Source organism: Pyxicephalus adspersus, chromosome 7, assembly GCF_032062135.1.
Source record: "Pyxicephalus adspersus chromosome 7, UCB_Pads_2.0, whole genome shotgun sequence".
Classification (NCBI taxonomy): Eukaryota; Metazoa; Chordata; class Amphibia; order Anura; family Pyxicephalidae; genus Pyxicephalus; species Pyxicephalus adspersus.
The window spans coordinates 29,758,122-29,781,837 of record NC_092864.1 but is presented as its reverse complement, the minus strand read 5'-3'; the positions used below and the strand labels follow the sequence as shown (position 1 = coordinate 29,781,837).

The 23,716-nt window shown below is 40.9% G+C and overlaps 1 protein-coding gene and 1 long non-coding RNA gene across 3 annotated transcripts in view; one reads left to right on the top strand and one right to left on the bottom strand.

Moving 5' to 3' along the window:
- The window catches only part of LOC140335388 (uncharacterized), a 40,900-nt gene extending 22,205 nt beyond the window's left edge, over positions 1–18,695 (top strand). Inside the window, exon 3 of one of the 2 annotated variants that reach the window (XR_011921693.1) lies at positions 18,256–18,695. This is a non-coding gene — a long non-coding RNA (uncharacterized lncRNA). Of the gene's footprint in view, positions 1–18,200 lie in introns of both variants that reach the window. The other variant, XR_011921692.1, reaches the window with a different exon arrangement.
- Positions 18,696–20,417: 1,722 nt separating this feature from the next.
- The window catches only part of LOC140335387 (uncharacterized), a 7,658-nt gene continuing 4,359 nt past the window's right edge, over positions 20,418–23,716 (bottom strand). The window contains exons 5-6 of the mRNA XM_072417964.1: positions 23,034–23,188; positions 20,418–21,819 (exon numbers count right to left, since the gene is read on the bottom strand). Of these exons, the coding sequence (XP_072274065.1) occupies positions 21,674–21,819; positions 23,034–23,188 (301 nt within the window). The 3' untranslated portion in view covers positions 20,418–21,673. The remainder of the gene's footprint in view (positions 21,820–23,033; positions 23,189–23,716) is intronic.

Here is a 23,716-nt window from a genome sequence, read left to right as displayed (position 1 = left end):
TCTCTGACCATCTCTTGTAGTGTCTCCGCAGTCCCTGACCATCTCCTGTAGTCTATCAGCAGTCTCTGACCATCTCTTGTAGTGTCTCCGCAGTCTCGGACCATCTCTTGTAGTGTGTCTGCAGTCCCGGACCATCTCCTGTAGTGTGTCTGCAGTCCCTGACCATCTCCTGTAGCATTTCTTCAGTTTATGGCCATCTCCTGCAGACTACTTACTGTCTCTGACTGTCCTCTGTAATATTTTTATCTGGCTATCACCTGTAGTGTGTCTGCAGTCTCTGACCATCACCTATAGTGCATAGTCTCTGGTAACTTCTCATTGTACGTCTTTGGTCCCTGGCTATCTCCTGTAGTGTGTCCGCAGTCCGCACAGGACTACACCAACCTGTAACTAACCAGAATATTGGTTCATTCACTATTCTGAACTTTTCAGTAGCCAATCAAATCATCAGAACATCCTCATGAATAGACCTACCTGTTACTGTCGCCTGAGTCAGAAAGTTCAAAAGATCACACCAACATCATAGAAAAGTAGAGCATTGGGAGTCCCATGGGATAAGATATGCTTGTAGCCATTCACTTCTCTTAACTAATTGCAGAACTCAGATAATCTGCTTTTAAATCATTTCTCTGCTCTGTATTCGGGAATATTCAGTCCCATTATCTCAGGGATATCAGTGATCTCTGCTGTGTCCTCATCATTGGATCTCATAGCACCTGAAAAGCATTGTTGTTTTATATGAGAAATCAATGGAAGAATAAAGGGTCTGCCCAACGTAAACAGACATTTTACTTTTTTATGAGGTTGAACAAAACCTCACCCCTTAAGTGAAATATGGTGAGCTCCTACAGACTATGTAATCTAACCCTTTCAGGTAATATTACCTTCATTGACACCCCAGGTCTCCATCTACCTCCTGGAATGTAAATCTTGGTACCTGTGCAGTTCCTGGCTTTGTTCACAAATGTTTAACACAGATCATCCTTGATGCTGAACCATCACAAACTCTTAGGAAATTCTGAATTTTTTTGTTTTTGTGCTTGTTGCTTTTCTATTCCCGGATTTGGAATAATTCATCTTTATTTGCCTTTTATTCCGGGCATACTATAAACTGTAAACCCAAATTAAGACAAATAATCAAAAACTTCATATTAAAGGAATCGGTGCAATCCCTCAACGTGACCAAGCGCAGCCAACCTTTGCTTCATCGCATACACACCTTCTGGCGTGCACGTGGTTAAATTAATAAAACATTGGAAGAGCCTTGAAATTTAATTTTTCCCACATGGCGCTCAGTGAGTGCACTTAGCCATGCCGCTGAAAGCCTGTCTTGTGGTATTTTAATGAGTGTGACTAGCCCTGCTCTTTTTATTGCTAAATTCTGGATTTTGTTGGAGATTTTACAGGTATTTCCAAACTATTGAACATTTCATTATCTGAGCCTAATACAGAGCAGGAAAAACAATCTGGGGCAAAAGTCACCCTAATGACCAATACACGACCCTGCCCTACCCTTCATCATGTATTTGTATAAAATGGATTATAAAGAATACTAAATCTATCTATCTATCTATCTATCTATCTATCTATCTATCTATCTATCTATCTATCTATCTATCTATCTATCTTTCCAACAAGTTACCCCAGGTTCTGCTATCCCCACTACGGAGCCAAGCAACACACCTTCAGCTCCCCCCTCATCCAATGCTGCTAACACCTAGCAATCATTTTTTGCAAAATTTTGAAAAATTACTCCAGCAGTAATTACCCTTCCTAATTTACAGAAGAATTCTTCCTACCCGCCCTCCACTCCCCTGCACCATAGCCTTGTCTGCTGGCTTGGATCTCCATGTCATGGATGACCTGCTTTTCTTAATCTTGCTAGGAATGAAATGACAGATCTGTCCCTATCAGGGCCATTGTTGGGCATGTTGGTTCCCCAAGCACCTCCAGTATTCCCCATCCCCACCCCTCAGCCACCCCACCCCTCAGCCATCAACACACCTTCAGCCAGGTAAGAAAATTACCCCAGCAGTAATCACCCTCCCTAGTGCAGAGAAGAAGTTTTTCTACACACCCTTAACTTCCTGTCTGTCATTTGAAACCCGTAATATGGTAGCGCTATATAAATACTGTTTATTATTAATAATAATAATAATAATAATGTCCTGGATGACCCAGTTTTCTCTCATTTTGCATGCTGCTGTGACAGGAAGAGGGGCCGAGCAACAAGTGGCACACAAGCTGGGGTAGGCAGTTTAGTTGCCTAAAACAACTTTCAATGGCAGTTGGGAAAGGAGAGATTGAGGTGGAAGGTGGAAAGGTGATTTGGGGGGAAGGTAGAGATGCAATTATGTCCATTCTGACAGATCTGTCTCTTTCGGGCCATTGTTGGCTATGCTGGTGCCCCAAGCAAGGCATTCTCAAATATTCCCCTTCTTCACGCTTGAGCCAGCAAAACATCTTCAGCTGCCCCCTTCTTCCATATGATACTAAAATATAGCAATCATTGTTTTGCCAAATTTAAGAAAATTACCCCAGCAGTAATTTCCTAGTAACTTCCTAGCACAGAAGAATTGCTAACTCTCCATTCTCCTGCACTACAGGGATGTCCTTTGGCTTGGACCTTCATGTCCTAGATAGTCTGCTCTTCTACCTCTCTAGGACTGTAGCACTCCTTGCATGTCATTGTGACAAAAGTAGGGGCAAAGCAACAACTTTTGGCCAAAAACTTGTTTGTGGAACCAGTGCCACACAAACCAGGACAGGCAGTTCAGTTGTCTAAAACAGGATTTTACGTTGGCTGGGAGGAGAAATGAGCTTTGCAGCATGGGAGAGAATGGAAAGCCAGAGAGGTAGAAAAGGACAGTTTGCCTACCATGGCCCTCTTTTCATGATGCAGCATGGTTAAGGCTTTGAGGTCTTGCCGTTGCTCATCACCTACGACCATAAGTCATGCATCCTTATGTACACAAATGGTTTCCGCTGTAATGCAAATATGTAATCTGGCATCTATTGTTCTCCTTACTGTTGTTTTCATAAGGTCACACATGATTGACCCTCTCATTGGCGGAATGCCCATAAAACAGATATTCGATCCACTACTTTGCTTATGGTTAAACAAGATTCTGCTGGGTCCAGAATATGACCTCACTAATAAAAATGGAAGTGCTTTAGGATGGCTATATTTGTCCCTGCTACCCCCTATGAGATCTCAGGGGCCAGCAGTGGTTACAATCATCTTACAGGGGGCAGGCAAATGTCAACCAGAGGACCCCCTTCTAGTTAGATCATAGTCATAGTCACAACTAGGCATTGGCTTATGCATATGTCTCTGCTTATGTTTTTTTTCATGTGCTGACCTTCATTGCATCAAAGTTAATTAAGCATACCTGTTGGATCGCACTTTTTTATTTTCACTCATCTGTGCTCATTCTGGGGTCAGTGCCGCCATTTTCCTCTCCTCCTCTTTCCAGTATTGGATGTTCAGCTATCTTGATTGGCCAAGCCAGGATAACTTGGTGCATGCATGGGGGAGTCCATTGAGTCCCAGCAGCCCCGGGGGATGCCAGATATTCCCCTTGCATACATACATGCGCATGCTCAGTGTAATAAAAAGAAGTTATGAATATGCAGGTAAGTATAAAAATGGTGATTGCTTGCAGTTTTGGAATGCAGAACTTTAGTTCTGTTTTATTGCATGTTGATAAAAGTGCAAAGGTGTCAATTCATCACAAGTGATCTTGAGGTATAGAATGAAAATGGAAGGAAACTGGAGGTAGAGTTTGCCTTTAAAGTCTAAAGTTTGGGAAAACACTTTTCCAGGAAATAAAAAAAATAAAGGCAAAAACAAACGACACACATAAGGATTTTAATTTTGGGTACGTCTTACCGCCTCCTTTCCCAAAACACATCTTAACTCCCCCTCTGTTATTAGCAAAACCTGCAAAGATTTTACACCACTTCTGGGAAGGGGGAACCCTGAGTCATTGAGATCCTCTTCTCGTCTTAAATCAGCCAGTGCTGCCGGTATAAAGCCTATTTTAGGGGAAATGTGCGATTGCTAATCCTTCTTTTCGGGAACTGGCCCCGAGCACAGATTGGTGAAGCGATCATTATTCAATGGATCAAAGTCACTTGGAGCTTGCAGGGAGCACGGAGGAGAGCAGGGCCCACCTTCCAGATGTGTCTGGTCCCTGGAAGATGTCTATTGTTTGCTCCTGATGGCTGGGACCCATCGAGGCCCAGAAGGAAAGCCATGTGGAGTAATTTTAGTAAATAGGTAATATAAGAAGATCTCATAAAATAAGATTAATAGCTGTTTTGCTGCAGCAGCAGGGCCATGCTCGTGTATTGTGCAGTGTTCTGCAGCTGTAGGGAGACCGGCTTCCTCTCTGCTAAGATGTCTTTTCGTGTCCCTCTCTCGAGGCCTCAGGGTCAAGGTGTTCGCACAAACGTGCAAGTGAAAAAGGAAAAACATTATGCAACTGAGTGCAGGGGGTTCAAGTGCTGGTCAGTGTGTTTCACAGACCTCTTGTGTACACCATTCAATGCCCCTAGCCAGCCAAATATTGTATGGGTTCATGGGCTATCTGGAAATAATCCACCGAGGCAGAGGGAACTTTTATAGACTGAAATCGTGAATGACCATTATTAGGTCAGTCCACCTAGAACTGATATTTCTATGAATGGTAGATGCTATGGAGGTACAGGATAAAAACACCTTTTCAAAATATATTTAAGGGCTCATTCACATTCATTTTGCCTTAAGGTAACCACATTTTTTGAACCTTTTGCTGATTGGATGTCTTCCTCACTCATAACCTCATCACACGCACGGCTCCAAAACTTTTCTGGAATGGTCTTCCTTGCCCATTTTGGCTTGCTCCTACTTTCAAACCCATCTCTTCAAACTTGTCTACCCATCTTCTTCTGTCTCCTAAACCCTCACTACTCTCCCCACCATTCCATATTCCCCTCCAGTTGTATGCTGCTTCCCCACCTCTTAGATTGTAAGCTCTTTGGGACAGGGTCCTCTCCTCCTCCTGAGTCACTGTCTGTCTGTCATTTGCAACCCCTATTGCAACTGCGTAATATGTTTAATTTCACTCTTTCAATCCAATGAATTGGTTAGCTTTACCATAATAATGTTAGTCATCCACCTACTGTTTCCATGAATTACCTGGATGATTTCATCTTAAAAAATCAGCTGGAGAATTTATTGACCATCCTCAGCCTGCAACTGCACATTTTTACCATGCATTGCATTACCACGTGCCATTCCACATGCTTACATGCCTTGCAATAAAGCGAAACTAACCCACTATTATTAATATTATTATTATTATTAAACCGGATTTATATAGCGCCAACATATTACGCAACGCTGTACATTAAATAGGGATTGCAAATGACAGGCTAATACAGACAGTGATACAGGAGGAGAGGACCCTGCCCCGAAGAGCTTACAATCTAGTAGGTGGGGGAATTTCACACACAATAGGATGGACTATACTCACTTGTCATTCCATTGCAGGGTGCCACCATCTTCTTTTCTTCCTCCTTGCAAACTTTGGCCATCTTGATTGGCTGGACCTGAATTTGGTAACTCAGGTACACAGGGGTTATTCAGTACCGGCATGTGCAATCGAAGCCGGGCAGCTCATCTTTTTTTACAGTTTCCCAGGAAGATCAGGCAGGTCAGAGGGATTATTGCAGAAGGAACATTACCTGTTCTTTATATCTATCAGCAAAGTGCATCACCTTATTATACGTAGGTTCAAGCCCGTCAAACACCGAATGGCACCTTAAAGCAGAACTAATCCTGCTTGATTCTTCTATCGGGGTTGCATCGCATGATACCGCCACCTTATTTTTCTTTTTCCTTGCAGAGGTGATCTTCAACTTTCTTAATTGCCTGTGCCAGGATGGTAAAACTCCTGCCCAGGCGTGCAGGAGTGATTCACCCCTGGAACACACAAGGGAAGCCGTGATTGCCGAGTTTCCCTGACAAAGTTGATGGTTCTCATGCACAGCTCCACTTTGTCTGCAGAAACCTGGAACTCTCAGGTAGGTAAAACAGATTATTGCAGAAGTAGTATCACCTGTCTCTTTCTGCAATGACTGGCCTGATCAAGCATTTGTAAAAGTAGAACTTTAGTTCCATTTTAATGCACTTTTCTGGCAGCCATGTGTTTTAATACACCCCGGGAATTTGTAAATGCATTTTTTTTGGTGCGTTTGGCATCCTATTTAAATGAGTGGGCACCTAACACAACCCAGGTAACGTGTGGAATGACGTCTGTTATGCACAAGCACAAACACAGCACAATCGTGTGAATGCAAATCAAATATTTGCAAGCAGGAAGTTTTTTCCTCCAGAAGAGATGTACTGTGTCTTTTCTGCAAGAAGAATGCTTCCAAGTTTCCTGTTCGCACGATGCTTTAGAATGTACACTGAGCTGTGAATGGATAACTCTGTACACAGTCCCATAGTGCTTCACTGCCGGGCTGCAAATGAGCTGAAATTGTTATATCCAAGGAAGGCCAATCAAGATGGCTGAAGATGCCAAATCTGGAGAAGTGCTGGTGAGTTCACGTACACACATTACACCCCCACCCCAAAGCCTGCACTACGCTTGTGTTTCTACACCCCTGTTGCACCCATGAAGAGGAGCTCCCGCCATCCCTGACTTTTTTTTATTTTTATTATGCAGAATGTAACACAAAGATGGTCAGGAATGCCAAACACACCCAGGTAGGCAGGGACTAAGTTGGGCGCTATGGCAGGGAGGCATCATTTTGTAATGTCCAATAAAAGAAGCAATGGGAGGCCAACTTCTATTGTCTACTTCCTGTTAAAAGGTGACACTGCTCTGGCCCAGTCTTGCAATTGTGCTGTGTTGTCACCAAGGCTTCTGATGGGGACTACAAGAGACCATTTCTGCACATAATATACAAGAATGGTCCGCTGTTTCCCTGGTGTCATGCAATCATCGCTGAATCGCTTTCAGATGAATGCAGATTGACTGTAACTTTAATGTCTGCTCCAACATACCTACAAAAATACCAATTTAGGATTTCACCATCAACAGAGCTCATTAACCCCCCTGCACTTTAGGCTGAACTGAAAGGCTCTCAACATGCTGAAAGTTATGAGGTTTTGTCTTGATTTAAGCAGTTCTTGTTAATTACAAGCTCAGGGACAGCAGACATATCGGCTCCAACACCCCCCCATCCCCCCCACCTCGGAGCCCCTGAAAATTGTCTGAGATCAGAGTAAAAGGAGACAATTCTCACTAATGAGTCTGGAGGAGAATTGCTTCAATCTCATTACTAGAAGGGACTCCATTGAGGACCATTGCAGCTCACTTATCCAAATACAACATACTAGATAAAAGTGTGCAAATAAGAACAATGAATTGGTTGCCCGTGCATAGTGTGCACATTTCTACCACCTCTATCTGTGTCCCACTGATGAACTTTCCCTTGGTGGCAACAGTAAAAATATCCCTATGCAATGTCCAATCCCTATAGTCTCAGGTGGAACATGGACAGGGAGACGATGCAAGAGAGAAATTAGGGGACCTTGTCACCCCATAACAGGAATCGCATAAACACTGAGAAATGCCAGGTAAAAAAGCCCCGGATTTTAAACGACCCTAAAGATAAACTTTTCTACTCATTGTTTTCTTGGAAGTGTTTGGTTATATCTGTTCTGTGTTTGCCAGGAATCCTGTGAGCTGATAACTGTGCACTAGGTCTGTTCTGCATTGTAGTCAGTTATCTATTATTCTAGAATCGGTCAGGTGATTTTCCTAATTGTCAATGGCGTGAAGACCCTGTTGGGAAAATTTTTTTTAAAGCTTCCTGTCTACTTTTTAATTTTTTTTTCTTGGGTTTAGATTTGCTTTGACCTAACGGGCTGTCTATTCTATCTCTGAAACTATTGGTGAGGTCAAAGTTCCTGGTTCTGTACATCTGCTGTGCTCATTATGATGGGTTCAGATCATCCCCACAGTGAGTTCCTGGGTCCATACACTTGTTATGGCCATTATAGGGAAGCCCTCCATCCTTGTGCTGAGTTCCCAGCTCTATACCTGCTGTGCCCATTAAAAGAAAAGCCCTCCATCCTTGTGCTGAGTTCCCAGCTCTCTACACCTCCTGTGCCCATTATGATGAGTTCCTCACACCTGTTATACACCTGCTCTGCTCATTATGAGCAGCTCCAACCATCCTTGCTGGATTCTTTTTATTATACATATGTAAGAAGAGCTGAGAACACAAAACTCCCAGGAGAGCAGAAGGGGTCAGGAATTATGGTAGGGATATTGCCAAACTGGTGGGATGATTTGTTCCTCAAAAAGTCCCCAGAAGTTTCTCTGCAATCCACCATTACATCAGATTTATATCCATTCAGTGCTAGTGTAAGTTCTTCCAGGCCAATTGATATGGACCATTTGGTAGTATAGGATTGTTGAGCACAGAGCCAGACGAGCTGTATGGAAGATCTACTCCTGGTAACTAGGTAAGTACTAGCACTTACTAAGGCATATAACACCTCAAATGAGTACGGTAGCATGGAAAGAATGAAAACATCAGATATGTCATTATTTATTAAAATGAATCCTTATCTGTTTCCTAAAATCTGCCATGAACATTCTCTGCAATGGAAATCTGGCGTTGGTGCACAGCTTTGACCTGGCGATAATAAAACTCCCTAAACGTCGGAGATTTCCAATCATACAACTAACGTAAAAACATCACAGCACAGATATCAAGTTAATAAGAATAACTTAATATTATTATCTTTATAATTATGTGTGTTAGGAAAAAAATATTGTGATAGTTACAACTCTGGAATTTACTAAGAGTGCTTATTCCTCCTTTTTACATATATAGGTACTTTTGAGCTGTTGACAATGGGCCTGATTTAATAAAGCTCTCCAAGGCTGGAGAAGATACACTTTCATCGGTGAAGCTGGGTGATGTAACAAACCTGGAATGGATCTTATCCAGGATTGAAAATATTTGCTAACAAATAGCAAATGGCTTTTTAAAAATCCATTCCAGGTTTGCTGGATCACCCAGCTTCACTGATGAAAGTGTATCTTCTCCAGCCTTGGAGAGCTTTAATAAATCAGACCCAATGGGTCACTTTCTCCTAAATAATCTTCTGTGCACTACAATAGGTGGCACTGTGTTTTCATTTAAAGCGTGTAACACAGTCTGATTTCTTTTTTACACATTACATAAGGACACAGTGCCATCTGTAATGTGGCCTGAATATAAACCAAGATTATTTTTCTTTTGGCATTTTCAGGTCAAAAAGAAAATTGTGGGTTTTACTCGAGTGTATATGATATCATATGGCATAGAAAGGGTATACTCGTGCATTTCCTTAACTGTTCCTTACAACTGATGGCATGATTTATTTTAAAGATAAAATATTTTTCGCTTTTGATATAGATTTTATCTATTTGTACTAAAAAATATTTTGATAACATTTTTGTGTTGAGATGATATCCTATATATTCGCAGCAATCCTTAAAGGCAATTTTGGATGCATTTTTCCCTAGAAAATTATTTCAGAGGTTCCCCAAGATCTCAGACTTTTTAAAGGGTTTTTCCGTGGTGAAAAGGTTGAGAAAGGCTGATCTAAAACATTATTCCACACGATATAAATTTGGATAATGACTGTAAGAAGGCACTGTATAGTCATGGCCTTGGGGCAGGTGGGCCCTCCAGCTGTTATATCATACAGCTATGAAAGTATTATGTAACATATTATAATTATATAATATCTCTGTGGACAGTTGTTTTACGTATTACTTGTAGACCCCAACCAGTACTCTCACTCATTCCATCAGATCTGTCAGGAGAAAATGAAATGGATGTTGGTTTTCAATCCAAAAACCTTCACATTTCACTCAATCTATATTTTGAGCTAAAAGCCCTTTCAGGGGGTCTGCAGGTGGCCCAGCAATACAGAGGGACTGTTTGTGGCACTCAAGGATTCCAGCTAACCATCATTTATAAGGAAAATTGTCACACGCAAAGTGAGATTGCAGTATTATAAAGAAAATGTACACAATACAGAAATGGTTTTTGTGTTTTATTTTTTTAATTTGGCAAACACCAACTTATTAGCAGTGTAAAATCAGATATGTTAAAGGCTTCATAGGACCCTGCAAGGCAATGTAGCCATCAAATACCAGAATGATGGTGGAAGTCAGGACTGTCCACCACCAGTCCTGAATAACCACATACAGACCAGGATTGATAAACTCAGACACTGACGAATACCACATTTACTGTTGTGTGAAATGCTTAAAACTGTTCAGACCATGACCCTCAAGAATTGAATTTGGACACAACTGATATAGAGAACTTCGATGAGTGGAAAGAGAAGAAGAAGAATCCATAGTCAGAGTAAGTGTCAAGGACAACAGATCTTGGTCCTGTGACCCATCTCCTCTGGGTCCCAATCTGTGGGCAGACCTCAGATGCAGCAACGTGACCGGTTGACATTTCTCCTTTGTATTCCCATTTCCCAAGCCTGTCCATAGTGGACCTTGGTCTGTTAAAAAAAAACACTCACGCATGATCTTTTGAGAGGAGCATGTGTAGACGGGTAGCAACACTGCAGAGGAGAGCATTGCCACCAGAATGATGAAATGTTGCCACAAACTAGAAACGCTAGTTATTTATTATTTATGGATATGGTTTTACAGTACGCAGAAGCAGGCAATTTTAGTTGGGGGCCTTTAATAAAAAAAAGTAAATTTTGGGTTTACTGACACCTTCCCCAACAACACGTGTGTAGTGTGATAGACAGTGTTGAGGTCTCGGCCCTGGGACCTGCTCTGAGATTGGAATGTGCTGTGCGCTCTACACCCGTCACCTCCTAAATCCCCCCCCCCCCCCATTGTCTACGCTTTAAGTGTAATGTGAAGCTGGGGCTCGGAAGGTGCCCGTTAAGTGCGAAATGCATGAGAGACCATAAAATCTGCAGATGTTTTGGCGAAGGCAGCAGGCCTGGAAATACGCTTAGTAAACTCCAGAAAATGCTTAGTCTGTGCAGAGATTTAAGCTGTGTGCTTGCTAGAGGGGCCCACAGCCCAGGACTCTGCAATCTGTTTCAGGCCCTCCAGCAGGGAAAAGGATAAAAGGGGAATTTTAGTGATCCTGATTTTAATATCCTACCCTTCAGGGGATACTGAAATAGACTGCTCTGTATGAAAACCCTTCAAATGTCTGCTGGAGCCGCACTTTCAATATTTATATTTCTGAGGCACAAACCGACTTCAAAGTTAGTAGGTCAATGCGTGTTAATTTTCTAAGCTGTGGCTGGGTTTGATGTGATTCCCGCCCTTAAGATGATAGAACGCAGTGCTGAAGAACATTACGAAACAATGCAGAAATCAATTCTAATGTTCAAATTTAGGCTGCGCTTGCTTAAGGATCAGCAGTAAAATAGAGGTTTTGATGGAATCTCCAACACTACAGGACAAAGCTGTTGAGGGTCACTTGGGCTGCAAGAAGACATGTGCATGATTTCTTATTGCTACAAATGCATTGGGCCTGATTTATTACAGCTCTCCAAGGCTGGAGAAGATACATTTTCCTAAGTGAAGCTGGGCGATACAGCAAACCTAGAATGGATCTGGTCCAGGATTTAATAGGTTTGCTGGATCACCCAGCTTCACAGATGAAAGTGTATCCTCTCCAGCCTTTGGGAGCTTTAATAAATCGAATCTTTGAATCATTGAATCTAAGTGTAAAGGATTTTTAGACACTCAACACAATGGGCTCCTTATGGTGGAAAATCTAAACCTTTGTTTTAAAAATAAATGTTGTTCTGTACATGTAGGTGCATCAGGTGTTTCACATGTCTTTTGTTTCCTGCCCACAGTATTTTTTGCAAAAATGAAGATCAGACCACCAAGTGTCAACACAAGTGACAACATTGGCTCTCACTGCTTCTTGTACGCCATAGAAAAGCTGCATTGTCACCTTTACACACAATGTGCCAGGGCCAGATTTAAATAACTTTTAAACTGCAGACTTAAAAATGTAGAAGATCTCAATTCAACTCATATCAGCTTAACGGGGTTTATATGTTTCAGTGCTGCACTCCTTTATGGGTGTTGATTTATAGGTACCCCAATGTGCTAGGCAAAAAGGCAATGCACCACAATGCTCTATAAAGCATGTAGTGCACTGCATTGGCAAAAATAGTGCACGCCCATTATTGGGGATTTTGGATGCGTTGCCTGCCCATTCCTTTAAGTCTGGGTCCATGCTTTTTTTGGTGTTGCCTGTAAATGCATTTATAAAAGCAGGCTGCCAACTCACCAAGACTTTCAAAAAACTGGACATGCGCCATTCTTGGAACTGCACCAGCAAGGTAGGAACTCAGGCCTAAAAATTCTATCAGTTCTATTTTTTTTGAGAGGGTTTGAATACACTTTAATCCAGTGTTTGCCAACCAAAGTTCCTCCTGTAGTTGATAAGGGTTCTTTGAACATTTTTAGAAGTAATTGTGATCCCTATTTTAAAGTCATTTTAATCATTTTGCGTAGTATGGTGATCCTTTTTTGCAGTTTTCGTTGCCATGTGTTTTAATTTCAGCAGTTTAGGAAGATATTAATGAGCCACTGGTAGTTTGTAAAGTATTTGGAAAGTCAGCGATCATGCTGAGTTGCTCAATCTGTTAATGCATATCTCTATCCTCGGGTTATGTTGTTATTGAAAGCAAACCTGGGGAGGATGTTGATTATTTACTCGGCCTGTGAACCGTTTCATACTGGAACCCTGTACTTTGATTTGAGAGGGACAACAAGTGTGTGTAAGTGTGAGAGAATGTGAGCGACAGTAAGAGAAAAGGAGGAAGAGAGAATGGCAAGGGAGATGGAGAGAAGAAAATATATATAGAGAGGTGGAATATATATATCTAAATATACATAGAGAGGTGGAATATATATATCTAAATATATATAGAGATATATATATATATATATATATATATATATATATATATATATGGAGGTGGAGATCTGGAGAAGAATTTGTATATATAGAGAAAGGGAATAATCGGGGAAATAGAGAGAAGAAAACATACATAGAGAGAGGGAGAGAATGGTGAGGGAAATGGAGAGAAGAATGGATGAAAAGGAAGACAGGAAAATGGGAAGCGGTAAAGAGAAAAATATAGAGAAAGAGAATGTAAAAGGACCAGCAACTTCCTGTCAAAGATGATTAAATACCACTCACCAGACATAGATTTATTAACAAGATGATTACACCTTGAGTCCCTATATCCCCTAAGACTGAAACTTCATCTGTGTGAACTTCAAAAACACCTGTTCCTAAAATTCCTGGAAGGTGGAATAAAAATGGAGAACTTATGATGCCCATAGCCTAATGGAATCCCATGCAGGGCCAGGATGCAAAGATAGCATTCTTTCATCAGGACGTAGCCAATGTCGCTGCCTCAGCCCGACCATCTTCAACATATGTGTTAATGAACTTGCCCCCCCATCCATTATGGCAAGATGAAGTTCCTGTTGTATGAAGCAGATGGCCTTCCAACCAAGAGAGGCCACCAAGAAAGCCTGGCTGTATTAGAAAAAATCAGTACCACATGGGAACTACCCTATGATCCAAAGAAGACTAAAGTTATGGCATTCCAGATAAAGAACTGAAGTAAAAGCTCCCCTACATAAATAGCTCCATACTGGAGAAAAACAACAGCTTCTCGTTTTTTGGACTGGAGCCTAACCAATCAGGGAGCTTTAAGGCAGTAGTAGTGCCCCTAAAAGCAAAGGAACTTTCTATTCCATCAGAAGGCAACACCACCTCAAGCCACCGGTAATAGTTAAAATATTTGAAAGGACCATATGCCCAATTCAGCTTCATGGAAGTAAAGTACAAGGCCAAGTTCAAAACCTGGAGCGATTAAAATAGGTTACTGGCTGACTGTGCAGAAGAAGGTTCTATCATACTGAACACATATACAGAGCAGATACCCCCAAGCAGAGAGAAAAGATTTGAGGAATGGGAAAGGATAGAGAGCGAGATATTAGGTAGTAGGGTGAATAAGGGAGAGAGATTGGGGATGAGCAAGAGAAAGAAAAAGATATTGATGTGGTTTTACATCCAATTAAACTCAGTTTGAAAGCATTAAATAAAAAAAGGTGTTCATAATCCTATAGCAACCCGACCGAAAACAGAAATGCCAATCCCCTGCCAGCATGCATTGTGAAGTACCATTGCTTTCTGTGTAAGCGGTGGCCTGTCTGCAGAGGTCCAGTACAACAGCTGCCAAATCAGAAATGAACCTCTGAAATTAGCAATACTTACACTGCAAGTTGGAGAGCTCTGGCTTGGCAGGGGGATTGTCAGATCTCCAAAAAGACATTACAGTTCCCAAAAGAGAAGGAGCCTATTCTGCAGCATGCTGGTAGGTAATTTTTTGCTACTTAGGCTGTGGCTGCTTTAGAAAGAAATACATTAAACACATTTGGATTTGCTGCACCTAGAATATATTTATCAGATTTAAAGTGGGGTTTCACTTACTTTAGAGTTTGGTTTACCTTATATATCCTTATATATTACCTTATATATGATCCCATCCAGTCCTTTAATGCTAGGTCTACAGAATGTGGGATAGGCTCAATTATTTGGCTTCTAGAAGGGTGACCAATAGCAATCAGATTAGGTTTTCCACAATCTCCAGTAATTGGTTCTTGCTGGCAGCATCCAAATCACATCTTTGGGTATCTTTAGCGTGCTCTGAATTTCTCAACAGGAAAAAATGAAGCAAATTCCTAAAAAGCAACCCTATGCTGAAAGAGCAGTGGACACTTGGAGCAGACTATGGGCACATATTGTGAGATAATAACAGAAACACTAAATTAAAATAAATGGAGCACTTAGATGACCCGCTGTGTTTGCCATGAGTGTTCCATCCTTGGTCCTGTATTTGCAATGTTTCCTTCCATTGAGTTAAAGGTCTCATTACTTATTGTGATTCTTCCCAGGTTGGCATCCTTGCATGGTTGGCAGCGACTTTTAAAATATCCATGTGAATTTTTAAATAGAAAATGTTACATTTTTGCAGACTGAGTAAAAAAATTTATATATGATAATGATTACTTTATACCAATTTGTGCAAACTTCTAGGGGTTATGTCTGCCAAGCATCCACTTAATGCAGGAGAAACCCTGAATATACGAGTAGCGCAATCCAGAAAGACGCCAAAATCTTTATTCTTCTGTCTAAACTATTTTCAGATCTTCTAGCCGTTGCCATGTTTTGGGTGGGCAATAGATTCTCACGTCTTTTCCGCCCAGCCCTTTAATTCTATCTATCAACAAAATGTTTTTTTCCAGCAGCCATTCCATGATATCCAACAAACTCTGTATTCAAGCTGGATCATATTGCCAGTAATCATTAGAATTGATGTATTCTTATAATACCAGGCTTTGTTTCTGGTCTTGTATGTAAAACATTGCTAAGGAATAACTCATTATTGGAATAACTCATTATTGGTGTGATCTAATATTTTCTACATGGCATGATCAAAGGCGTGATCAAAGAACTCACCAAGTAAGTATCCCAGAGCTTTGTGTCACCAATCATAGGACTGATAAACACCAGCAGATCCACTGCCAAATTTGTATTTGACTGACTGATTGGGACATGGGCACCCATGACTCCCGTGCCTCTGATTCACCGTCTATGCACCCTTTGACCACTTTTGGTTGGTACTAAGCATTGCATGCTCTAACCCAATATATCACATCCCATGACAGGTGTCACTTCACTTCAAAGGCTAAAAAAAGTTTCTTTAGATGTATTAGAATATATTGGGGGAATGTCTGTGGATTCCTCCTCTAGGAAGATAATGGAAGTGACTCTTGGTTGTGTTTCCCACCAGCTGCTTATGGCTTGCAAACATACACATACACAATCTTCTCTTTTGTTGCATATAACAGCAGCTCCATGCAAAAACACAAATGTTTCTTTTCATTTCTGGCTGCTATAAGTGTATATCTGGAACTTAATATAAATGGAGCATTGCCTATTCTTTATGTTGGTAATGGTATCATGTACCTGATTAGAGACCAAAGTGATGAGAGAGTATCACTTACATCTCTGGTCCAAATACCCCCAGGGTGAGGGACAGGAAATCAAAGGGCACGGAGTGGCACAGAATTTCCAAGCTTCAGAATCACCATTAAAGAAGTCCTAAATGTAGCAGAAGATCAGAACAGCTAAAACAAAGCTAAAGTCGTCAACTATGAAGTTTACTTTGAGGAATCACAGGATCAGAGCAGAACCTAGGAATTAGCAGGACTTGAAATGGGTAGGAAGAGCAGAAGCAGGTCCAAAGTCAAGCTGGGTCAGTGTCAGCAGCAGCTAAGCATAGTGGGACCAGGTCCACAACTGGTAACTCCTTCTTCCTACACTTTACATGCATAGACGCATGGAAATTATCCTAGGTCTTGGGCTGTGTGTCATAGCGTGTGCTAAAATCATTCACATCATGGTGACACAGGAAATGTAGTGCCATCTAAAGCAATGGATTGGAGAGTTTACTACCTATATCAAGAAGAGGAAAGAAAGATGGCTTTATTGTGGCAACAATCAAATACAATTTTTACTTATGTAAATCTGTTGTAGCATTCTCAGCTAGACATAGCTAAAACTACACTGAATGGCAATGTACAAGGGTAGTAAACTGAATATTACAGTTCCAATGTTAAATAACACATTTGGCACATATTATAGTTCAAAGGATTGTTTGTTTCTCCCGATGCATTTCGCCCATTAACTTCTCCAAGGGACCTATAGAGACTTAGACTAAAATAACAGACTACAATAAAGAAACATTTTTACGCTTTGTACAATAACTGGCTTCAAACAGGATATCAAATACGGTGTGATCATGTGTTAGAAGTTATTAATGTGAAAGAACTGTAGTAGTATTGTGTAAAAATAACAGACTGGTTGGTGGATATCCATATACAGTATTAAAATTGATATAAGGTAATTATAGTGAGATAGTTTTGTAGAAACATTAAGCTACGTACACACGTCCAATAGTTCTTGCCCGATAATCGGATCAGGGCTGATATCGGACAAGGCACTGGTGTGTGTACAGCGTCCATCGTCTATTGTCCGAACAACCGTCCTGGCAGATCCACGAACGATCCTAATGCAAGGGAAGGGGGGGAGCGCGCAGCAGGGTGCCGCTCCATTGTTCTCCCCCTCCCCTCCCTATAGAGTAAAATGGTGTTGTATGTACAGCACTAGTTCATGCATCGTGCAGTCCTTAGTTGTTGGAAAGGATTGTGAAAGATCCTTTCCACCAACTATAATTGCATGTGTGTATGCAGCTTTACTTGGTAGTGGATTGTTGATGTGATAATAATAGTGGAGAAAGTGCAGTAGTTAGTTTGAATGGTTGGATAGTGTAGCTAGGTGACTGGTAGGTTTCCGCAGTTGGTATGACCTAATAAGATTTAAGATATATATTAAACAATATATCTGGGTGGTTAATTTAGAGTAAATTGTGTGTAATGATATATTGCAGAACACTTACTTGTGTAGTATATCAGTTGAGAGAGAGTTAAAGCTTCTGAGGTTACAGGTCGTTGTTTTTTTGTTATAGCTCCAAAGTAGGGAGAAGTCCCAAGTGTTAATAACTTCAAGGGTATCCGTTGGATCCTAGAGTATAAGGTATATGTATCTAGAATTAATTATTGAATGGACGCAAAAATAGTTTAATAGTGGTATTACAAGGTTAGAAAAGAAAAACTAAACTGTTGCATACTTACATTAAATTGGTTTGGGGGAAAAATAGGAGCTTCCGATAACTGCTGGGAGGGGCGGTAAAAAACTATTTTTCCTGTACCTAAGTAATTGGGTATAATGAAAAAGGATTAAATTTAATGGATATTTCACTATGTGGTTTGATGTATATTTTGAAATAAACTTTTGCAATTTTAGTAACTTTAATAAAAACTATATAATTATATGTATTAAAAGATTTAATAAGCTGTATCATCCCTTTTAATACCATAAAAGTCTGGATGTATTAGAATGTTGGCACCAAGTAACAATCTCCTAAAGTATTCAACCACATGAAACAAAATATTGTGCTTATATAAATGTTTTATATTTTGTACTAGACTAAAAAAGGCAAAAAACAATCAACTATGGCATTTCAAAAATATAAAACTGCAGGTTCCATCTCCACTGGAAGTAGATGAAAAGTGTTGTTTTGTCCATGTGCTGCACCGCAGAGAGGATTATGGGAAGGCTCACAAATCCAACAACATCTAAGGACAATGACCTGCTCTTTCCGAGTCAATACTTCCAAAACAAATGTTCTGGTATGTGCTGGATAATGCAGTTTTTGCCTGATTTTATTCTTGTGCGGATAACAGGGGAAGCTGTCATGAGTGTCTTTATTCTGAGGACGCTAGCTGATCTCGGGCTTCACTATTTCAGGGTTACAGCCCTACAGCCAGTAAAGTAATTGAGACATCAGAACGTTATCCTGGTCTGATAACAAAGAACTGCATGCAGTTGGACAAGAAGACAAGAAAGAAAAATGGTCAATGGCAGCCTCAATGCTTTTCTCAGTGCAGATTGACTATCAAAGTAAAGTTCATTAAATAATTGGTGTTTTGTGTATTATGTTTTGTTTATTGAGACTTTAAATGTAAATTGTTTGTACACAGCCTAAGCAAGCATTTAATCAATTATTGCCCCTGGAAATGACCTTTTGTGATTGCTTCCAGCAACAAAGGAGTGACAGAAAAAGAAACAAGCGCTGTACACACAGCGCTGTTCTGTTCCATGGGGAGGCAAGGTGGAAGAATGAGTAGGCGGTACCCCAATGTGCTCTCTTCCCTTCACACTTTCTGTGATTGTTCATCTTTGATCACTCATGGATCCGTCAGAATGCCAGGAGACATCTGTACATGTCAGACTCTTGCCCGAATATTCGTATTAGGCAAGAATCATCTTACATGCATACAAGCTTTAGTCACTAAAAGAAGCTTTGTTGTTCCTTAAAGTGGAAGGTAAAGCTCCTAAATTTTGCTTTCCTGGACACCCGCCACCCCCCGCCCCCAAACATATTAAGTTTTTAAATGAAACATTTTTTTAAACTTTCTTTTAGACATCATGATTATTAAATTCTTACTAATAAACTGTATTTATATAGCGACAACATATTACGCAGTGCTTTACATTAAATAGGGGATGCAAATGACAGACAGATACAGACAGTGACAAAGGAGGCGAAGACCCTGCTCAGAAGAGCTTACAATCTAAAAGGTGGGGGAAGTAACATACAATAAGAGGGGGATATGGTTGGTGAGTAATGAGGGTTTAAGAGACAGAAGACGTGTAGATGAAGTCGCAGCATTTGGTTTTAAGGTCCTTATTAATGTGGAGAAAGTTTGAGCAAGCGAAATAGGATGAGGTTCCAAAGAGTCGGGGCAGCTTTAGAAGTCTTCGACCCGTGCATGTGAATAGGCTATGAGTGAGGAAGTCATTAGTGGGTCATTGCAGGAGTGAAGAGGGCGGTTGATGATCTCACAGGGCCTCTTTTCTGTGCAATGCAGACAGGTGTAGAAATCAGCCATCAAGATCTTCATCCCTGAAGGAATGAGTTGTTGGCTGGTTCATAGGAGGGGTTATACATTAAAACACTTTGATGGGAGGATGAAGGAGTGTGGATCTTTAGGCAGGCTGCATTTGCTTGCAAACTGTCCTAGGTAATGTTCACATGTGATGCTGAGCCTCCATGATTGAAAGAACTGAAATCCAATGGAAAGGGGCAGAACGAGGTTGGGGAAAGGGCTAGACTTTGTTGGATGTCCTTCAGCCAGGAAAGGAGATAGGATCTGACTTGCTAAGGAAGAAATAAAATAGGTCCAATTTTGTCAGTAGACACTACAATCAGCAACAAAAGGATCATTATCGCAATTACCACCAGGAAGACGTGAGGGCTGTGTACAAAAAAAGCTTGCACTTTACCCTGACTTAGTGCAGCTGAGGCCCTTCTTGCTTTGAATGACCACAATATGCACTGAGAGAGGGCAGAGATGCACAGCGTCATTTCATTGAAGCACTTATCACTCCACCCAATATGATTACCGGCTGTGCTATGTACATTTAACTGTTGCCCAGCCCACTCCCTGGCAAACGGGGTTCCATCTCTGCTCAGCCTCAAGTCTTGTAGGTGGTGTGATCTAAGACATTGCTGTGTACAGAAAGAAGGCAGTTAATCCGAGTTGTATAGGTATAACTTGGAAGTTATAGATTATTAACAATAATACACCTAATGGTAGAAAACAAAAATGACACAATGTCTATAGTGAAATGATGGTCACTTTTAGGTTTTAAATACACGTTTTGAACTCTCAAAGCTCTTTAATGTTACAATATCCAGGATAAATTCATTTTAAGGACATATAAGGTTTTTATTTGAACACAATGCAAAGTAATAAAAAAAAATGAACCAGTTAATAAATAGGTTGAAACCAAGTCAATTTACACCCAAAATCAGTGTCACTGGAATGGATAAAAGGCAAGCTGCAATATAAATATCAACATAATGTAAGTGACCCATTAGAGCAGGGGAACCCTAGAAATAACTTTCAGGTCTTCAGGGAAATACTATAAATACTATACTCACAGCTCAAAGTATATTAGAGTGGTGGTCAGTAGGAAGAATGTCTCCTACATTGCTGGCTAGTGGGAAGAATGTCACCCTTACAGATAGCCAAAAAGATCATGGGTGTCACTTGACCTGAGAGGTCCAAATTGTTCATTGTTCAAGGAACCCCAGCAATCTCTGGAGGAAGCCTACAAAAATAACTACACCAAATGAGGGCACTTACTAGGCCTCTTAGAGGTGTACTTATGCAGATAATGTAAAAAGAAAAAAACTCTCTTCCTGTGCATTTCATAGGCCCAGGAGGACTGGTCTGGGGGTTATTTGTCCCAGTTAACCAATACTGAAATGTGTTGAGTCTGCAGCCCTGGTTAAAACTGCTTAACCAGCAAAGTTAGACTTATGAAGAGGCTGCGGAGCACTGGCTGGTGCAGGAAAAAGGGATAAAGTAGGTTTAACTTCCAATCTATCCACCCCTATACAAAGTAAGCACCTAACTCATGCAGTAGTTATATCCAGAGTTCAGCTTTAAGGGGATTTCCCTGCTGACCATATACTTGGTGGTTCAAGGTACCTGCATACAAACTTGTCATTTGTTCTTCCTGTTAATGAACATCTGATGCCTCCTGCTGGACACTGGGTAAAGTGTAAAACAGGCAAAGCACATCATGTCACTTCAAGGCGTTATAAGACAAGCTGCAGGTGAACAATAGCGCTGAGTTGGTAAAGCACAGGTATGGCATCACAATGGCAATAATATTATACACCCCCTCGATTTGTATAAACAGTGCTAGTCTTATGTTGGAATCCTATTAGTTTGGTGTTAGATTTTATCCTGTGTAGGATTTTTTGTCCATAGGACAGCAGCTGTTCCAATACAGTGAAACAACAGAGAGTCTTCATGGCTGAAAGTGCACAACATTTTTTTGCCTGTCCCGCAAAACCTGTCCCCAGAGCACCAAAAGGCTGATATCATTTTTTGTGCCGTTTCTTTTCAGGTAAAACATTCAGTTGTTTGACCTCTCTGATGCAGGAGTCCAGAAGCAGCTCCATGTTACTTGGTCCCGGTCCACCATGACCAGAGAGAGCTGTCTGTGCAGCGTGAAGTTCTTCCGTCACTGCAAAACAAATACTGGAGTTATATCTGTGCTATACAGGAAAAGAAACTACAAGTAACAGCAAGCTGGCGGAAAAAGAAGTAATAAATATACAAATGATGAAATCTCACACAGCCCTGATATATCCCATAGATAGGCAACCAAAGGCATGAAATGTTTTTTTCAGTGGTACTCAAAGCATTGACAAGCAGCATGCAGTCCAGCTTGGTCTAGTCTAGTGTTTCTCAACCCGGGTTCTTCCAGAGGTTGCTGGGGGTTCCATGAGCAATGAGCAGTGTGTGACTCTCAGGTCAGTTTAAGTGATACCAATAAACTTTTTGGCTATCTGTAAGGGTGACATTCTTCCCAATGGCCAGCAATATAAGAATTTTTCCCACTGACCATCACAATAATGTACTGTGAGCTGTGAATATAGTAATTATGGAAGGAGTTCCCTGAAAGGTATTCCAAAGAGTTCTCCCGTGGTAGAAAGGTTGAAAAACACTGCTCTAACCAAGCAGATAATTCTCTATTGGGTCCCTATTACCTAAAAATAGGTTGTAACTGGCCACTTACTAGCCTGTCAATTAAAGAGCCTGGCCCATTCCTCTGTTCTTGTTATCCACCAACCTACATGGTGTTTCAGATAGGCTCATCTGACCTCACCAGCAGATTTTGACCCACCCGAATCTGCTGATGTTGTTATATGCTCATTCTCCAATCCTCTACTTGCTGCTAGTGGAAGCGCCAGTTGCAGCAAGTATAAAATGTAAAACCCTTTTTTCAATGGTGCAGGAATTGGGACTACAAAGTACTAATTGGTACGTCATGTGGCAAAAGTAGCAATCTTTTTAGCTGATTGGCACTTTCATAAAATCCAGAAAGAAAAATTGTGTTACTTGATAAATAAAGTCATTTTTCTGACAAACAGCTCTCTTTCTATAAAAACCCCATAATGTAGAGAAGATTGCTACTCCTATCCTCCATAGACAGAAGTAACAACAGTGCCACCTGGTGTCTGCCTGTATGCATGGATAAAACAGATTTAACATTTGGAGTTTCATTTTGGAGTCATTAGTACTAAAGGCTAAATCTGAGTTTGCTCAGAAAAGAAAAAAAAAAAAAAACTTCCCACGTAATATAGTTCATTTGGAAGAGATTTGTCTTGCAATAAAATTTTTGGATAGGAGTATCATGCAAAATTTAACCATGTGCTGCTAGTCCAGCTATCTCACCTCTCTGATGCTCTGATGCTGTCTCAGCCAGCTCTTCCTTTATTTTTTCCAGTATCTTCCTCAAATGTTTAGTTTCCTTCTTTAGTTTCATTTCCTTCTCTTGGTGGGCAGCTATTATATTTTCCATTTCCTTTATTCTGGACTCCAGGATTTCACTGAGAGAGAAACGAGAGTATTGATAATGTGATCATTGACTATAAACACTGCCTGCTTCTCCAAAGTAGCATTATAGGAAAAATAATAAACAACTCAGCAATTGGTAGGCAAGACAGACAGGTTCAGTCAGGCAGTCAAGCCAATTCCGATTTTGCAAACCTGCATGCCACCACTGCCAAACTATTTACACAGAACCTATGCTAATGCTAAGCAATCCCAAACTGTCATGACAGCGGCTCCTGCTGTGTAATGCAAAGCAATCCCAAACTGTCGTGATAGCAGCTCCTGCTGTGTATTGCTATATTTTCCCAAACTTTTGTGACAGCAGCTCCTGCGGTGTAATGCTAAATAATCCCAAACTGTCGTGACAGCAGCTCTTCCGGTGTAATGTTTAGCAATCCCAAACTGTCGTGACAGCAGCTCCTGCTGTGTAATGCTAAGTAATACCAAACTGTCATGACAGCTGCCACTGCTGTGTAATGCTAAGCAATCCCAAACTGTCATGACAGCGGCTCCTGCTGTGTAAT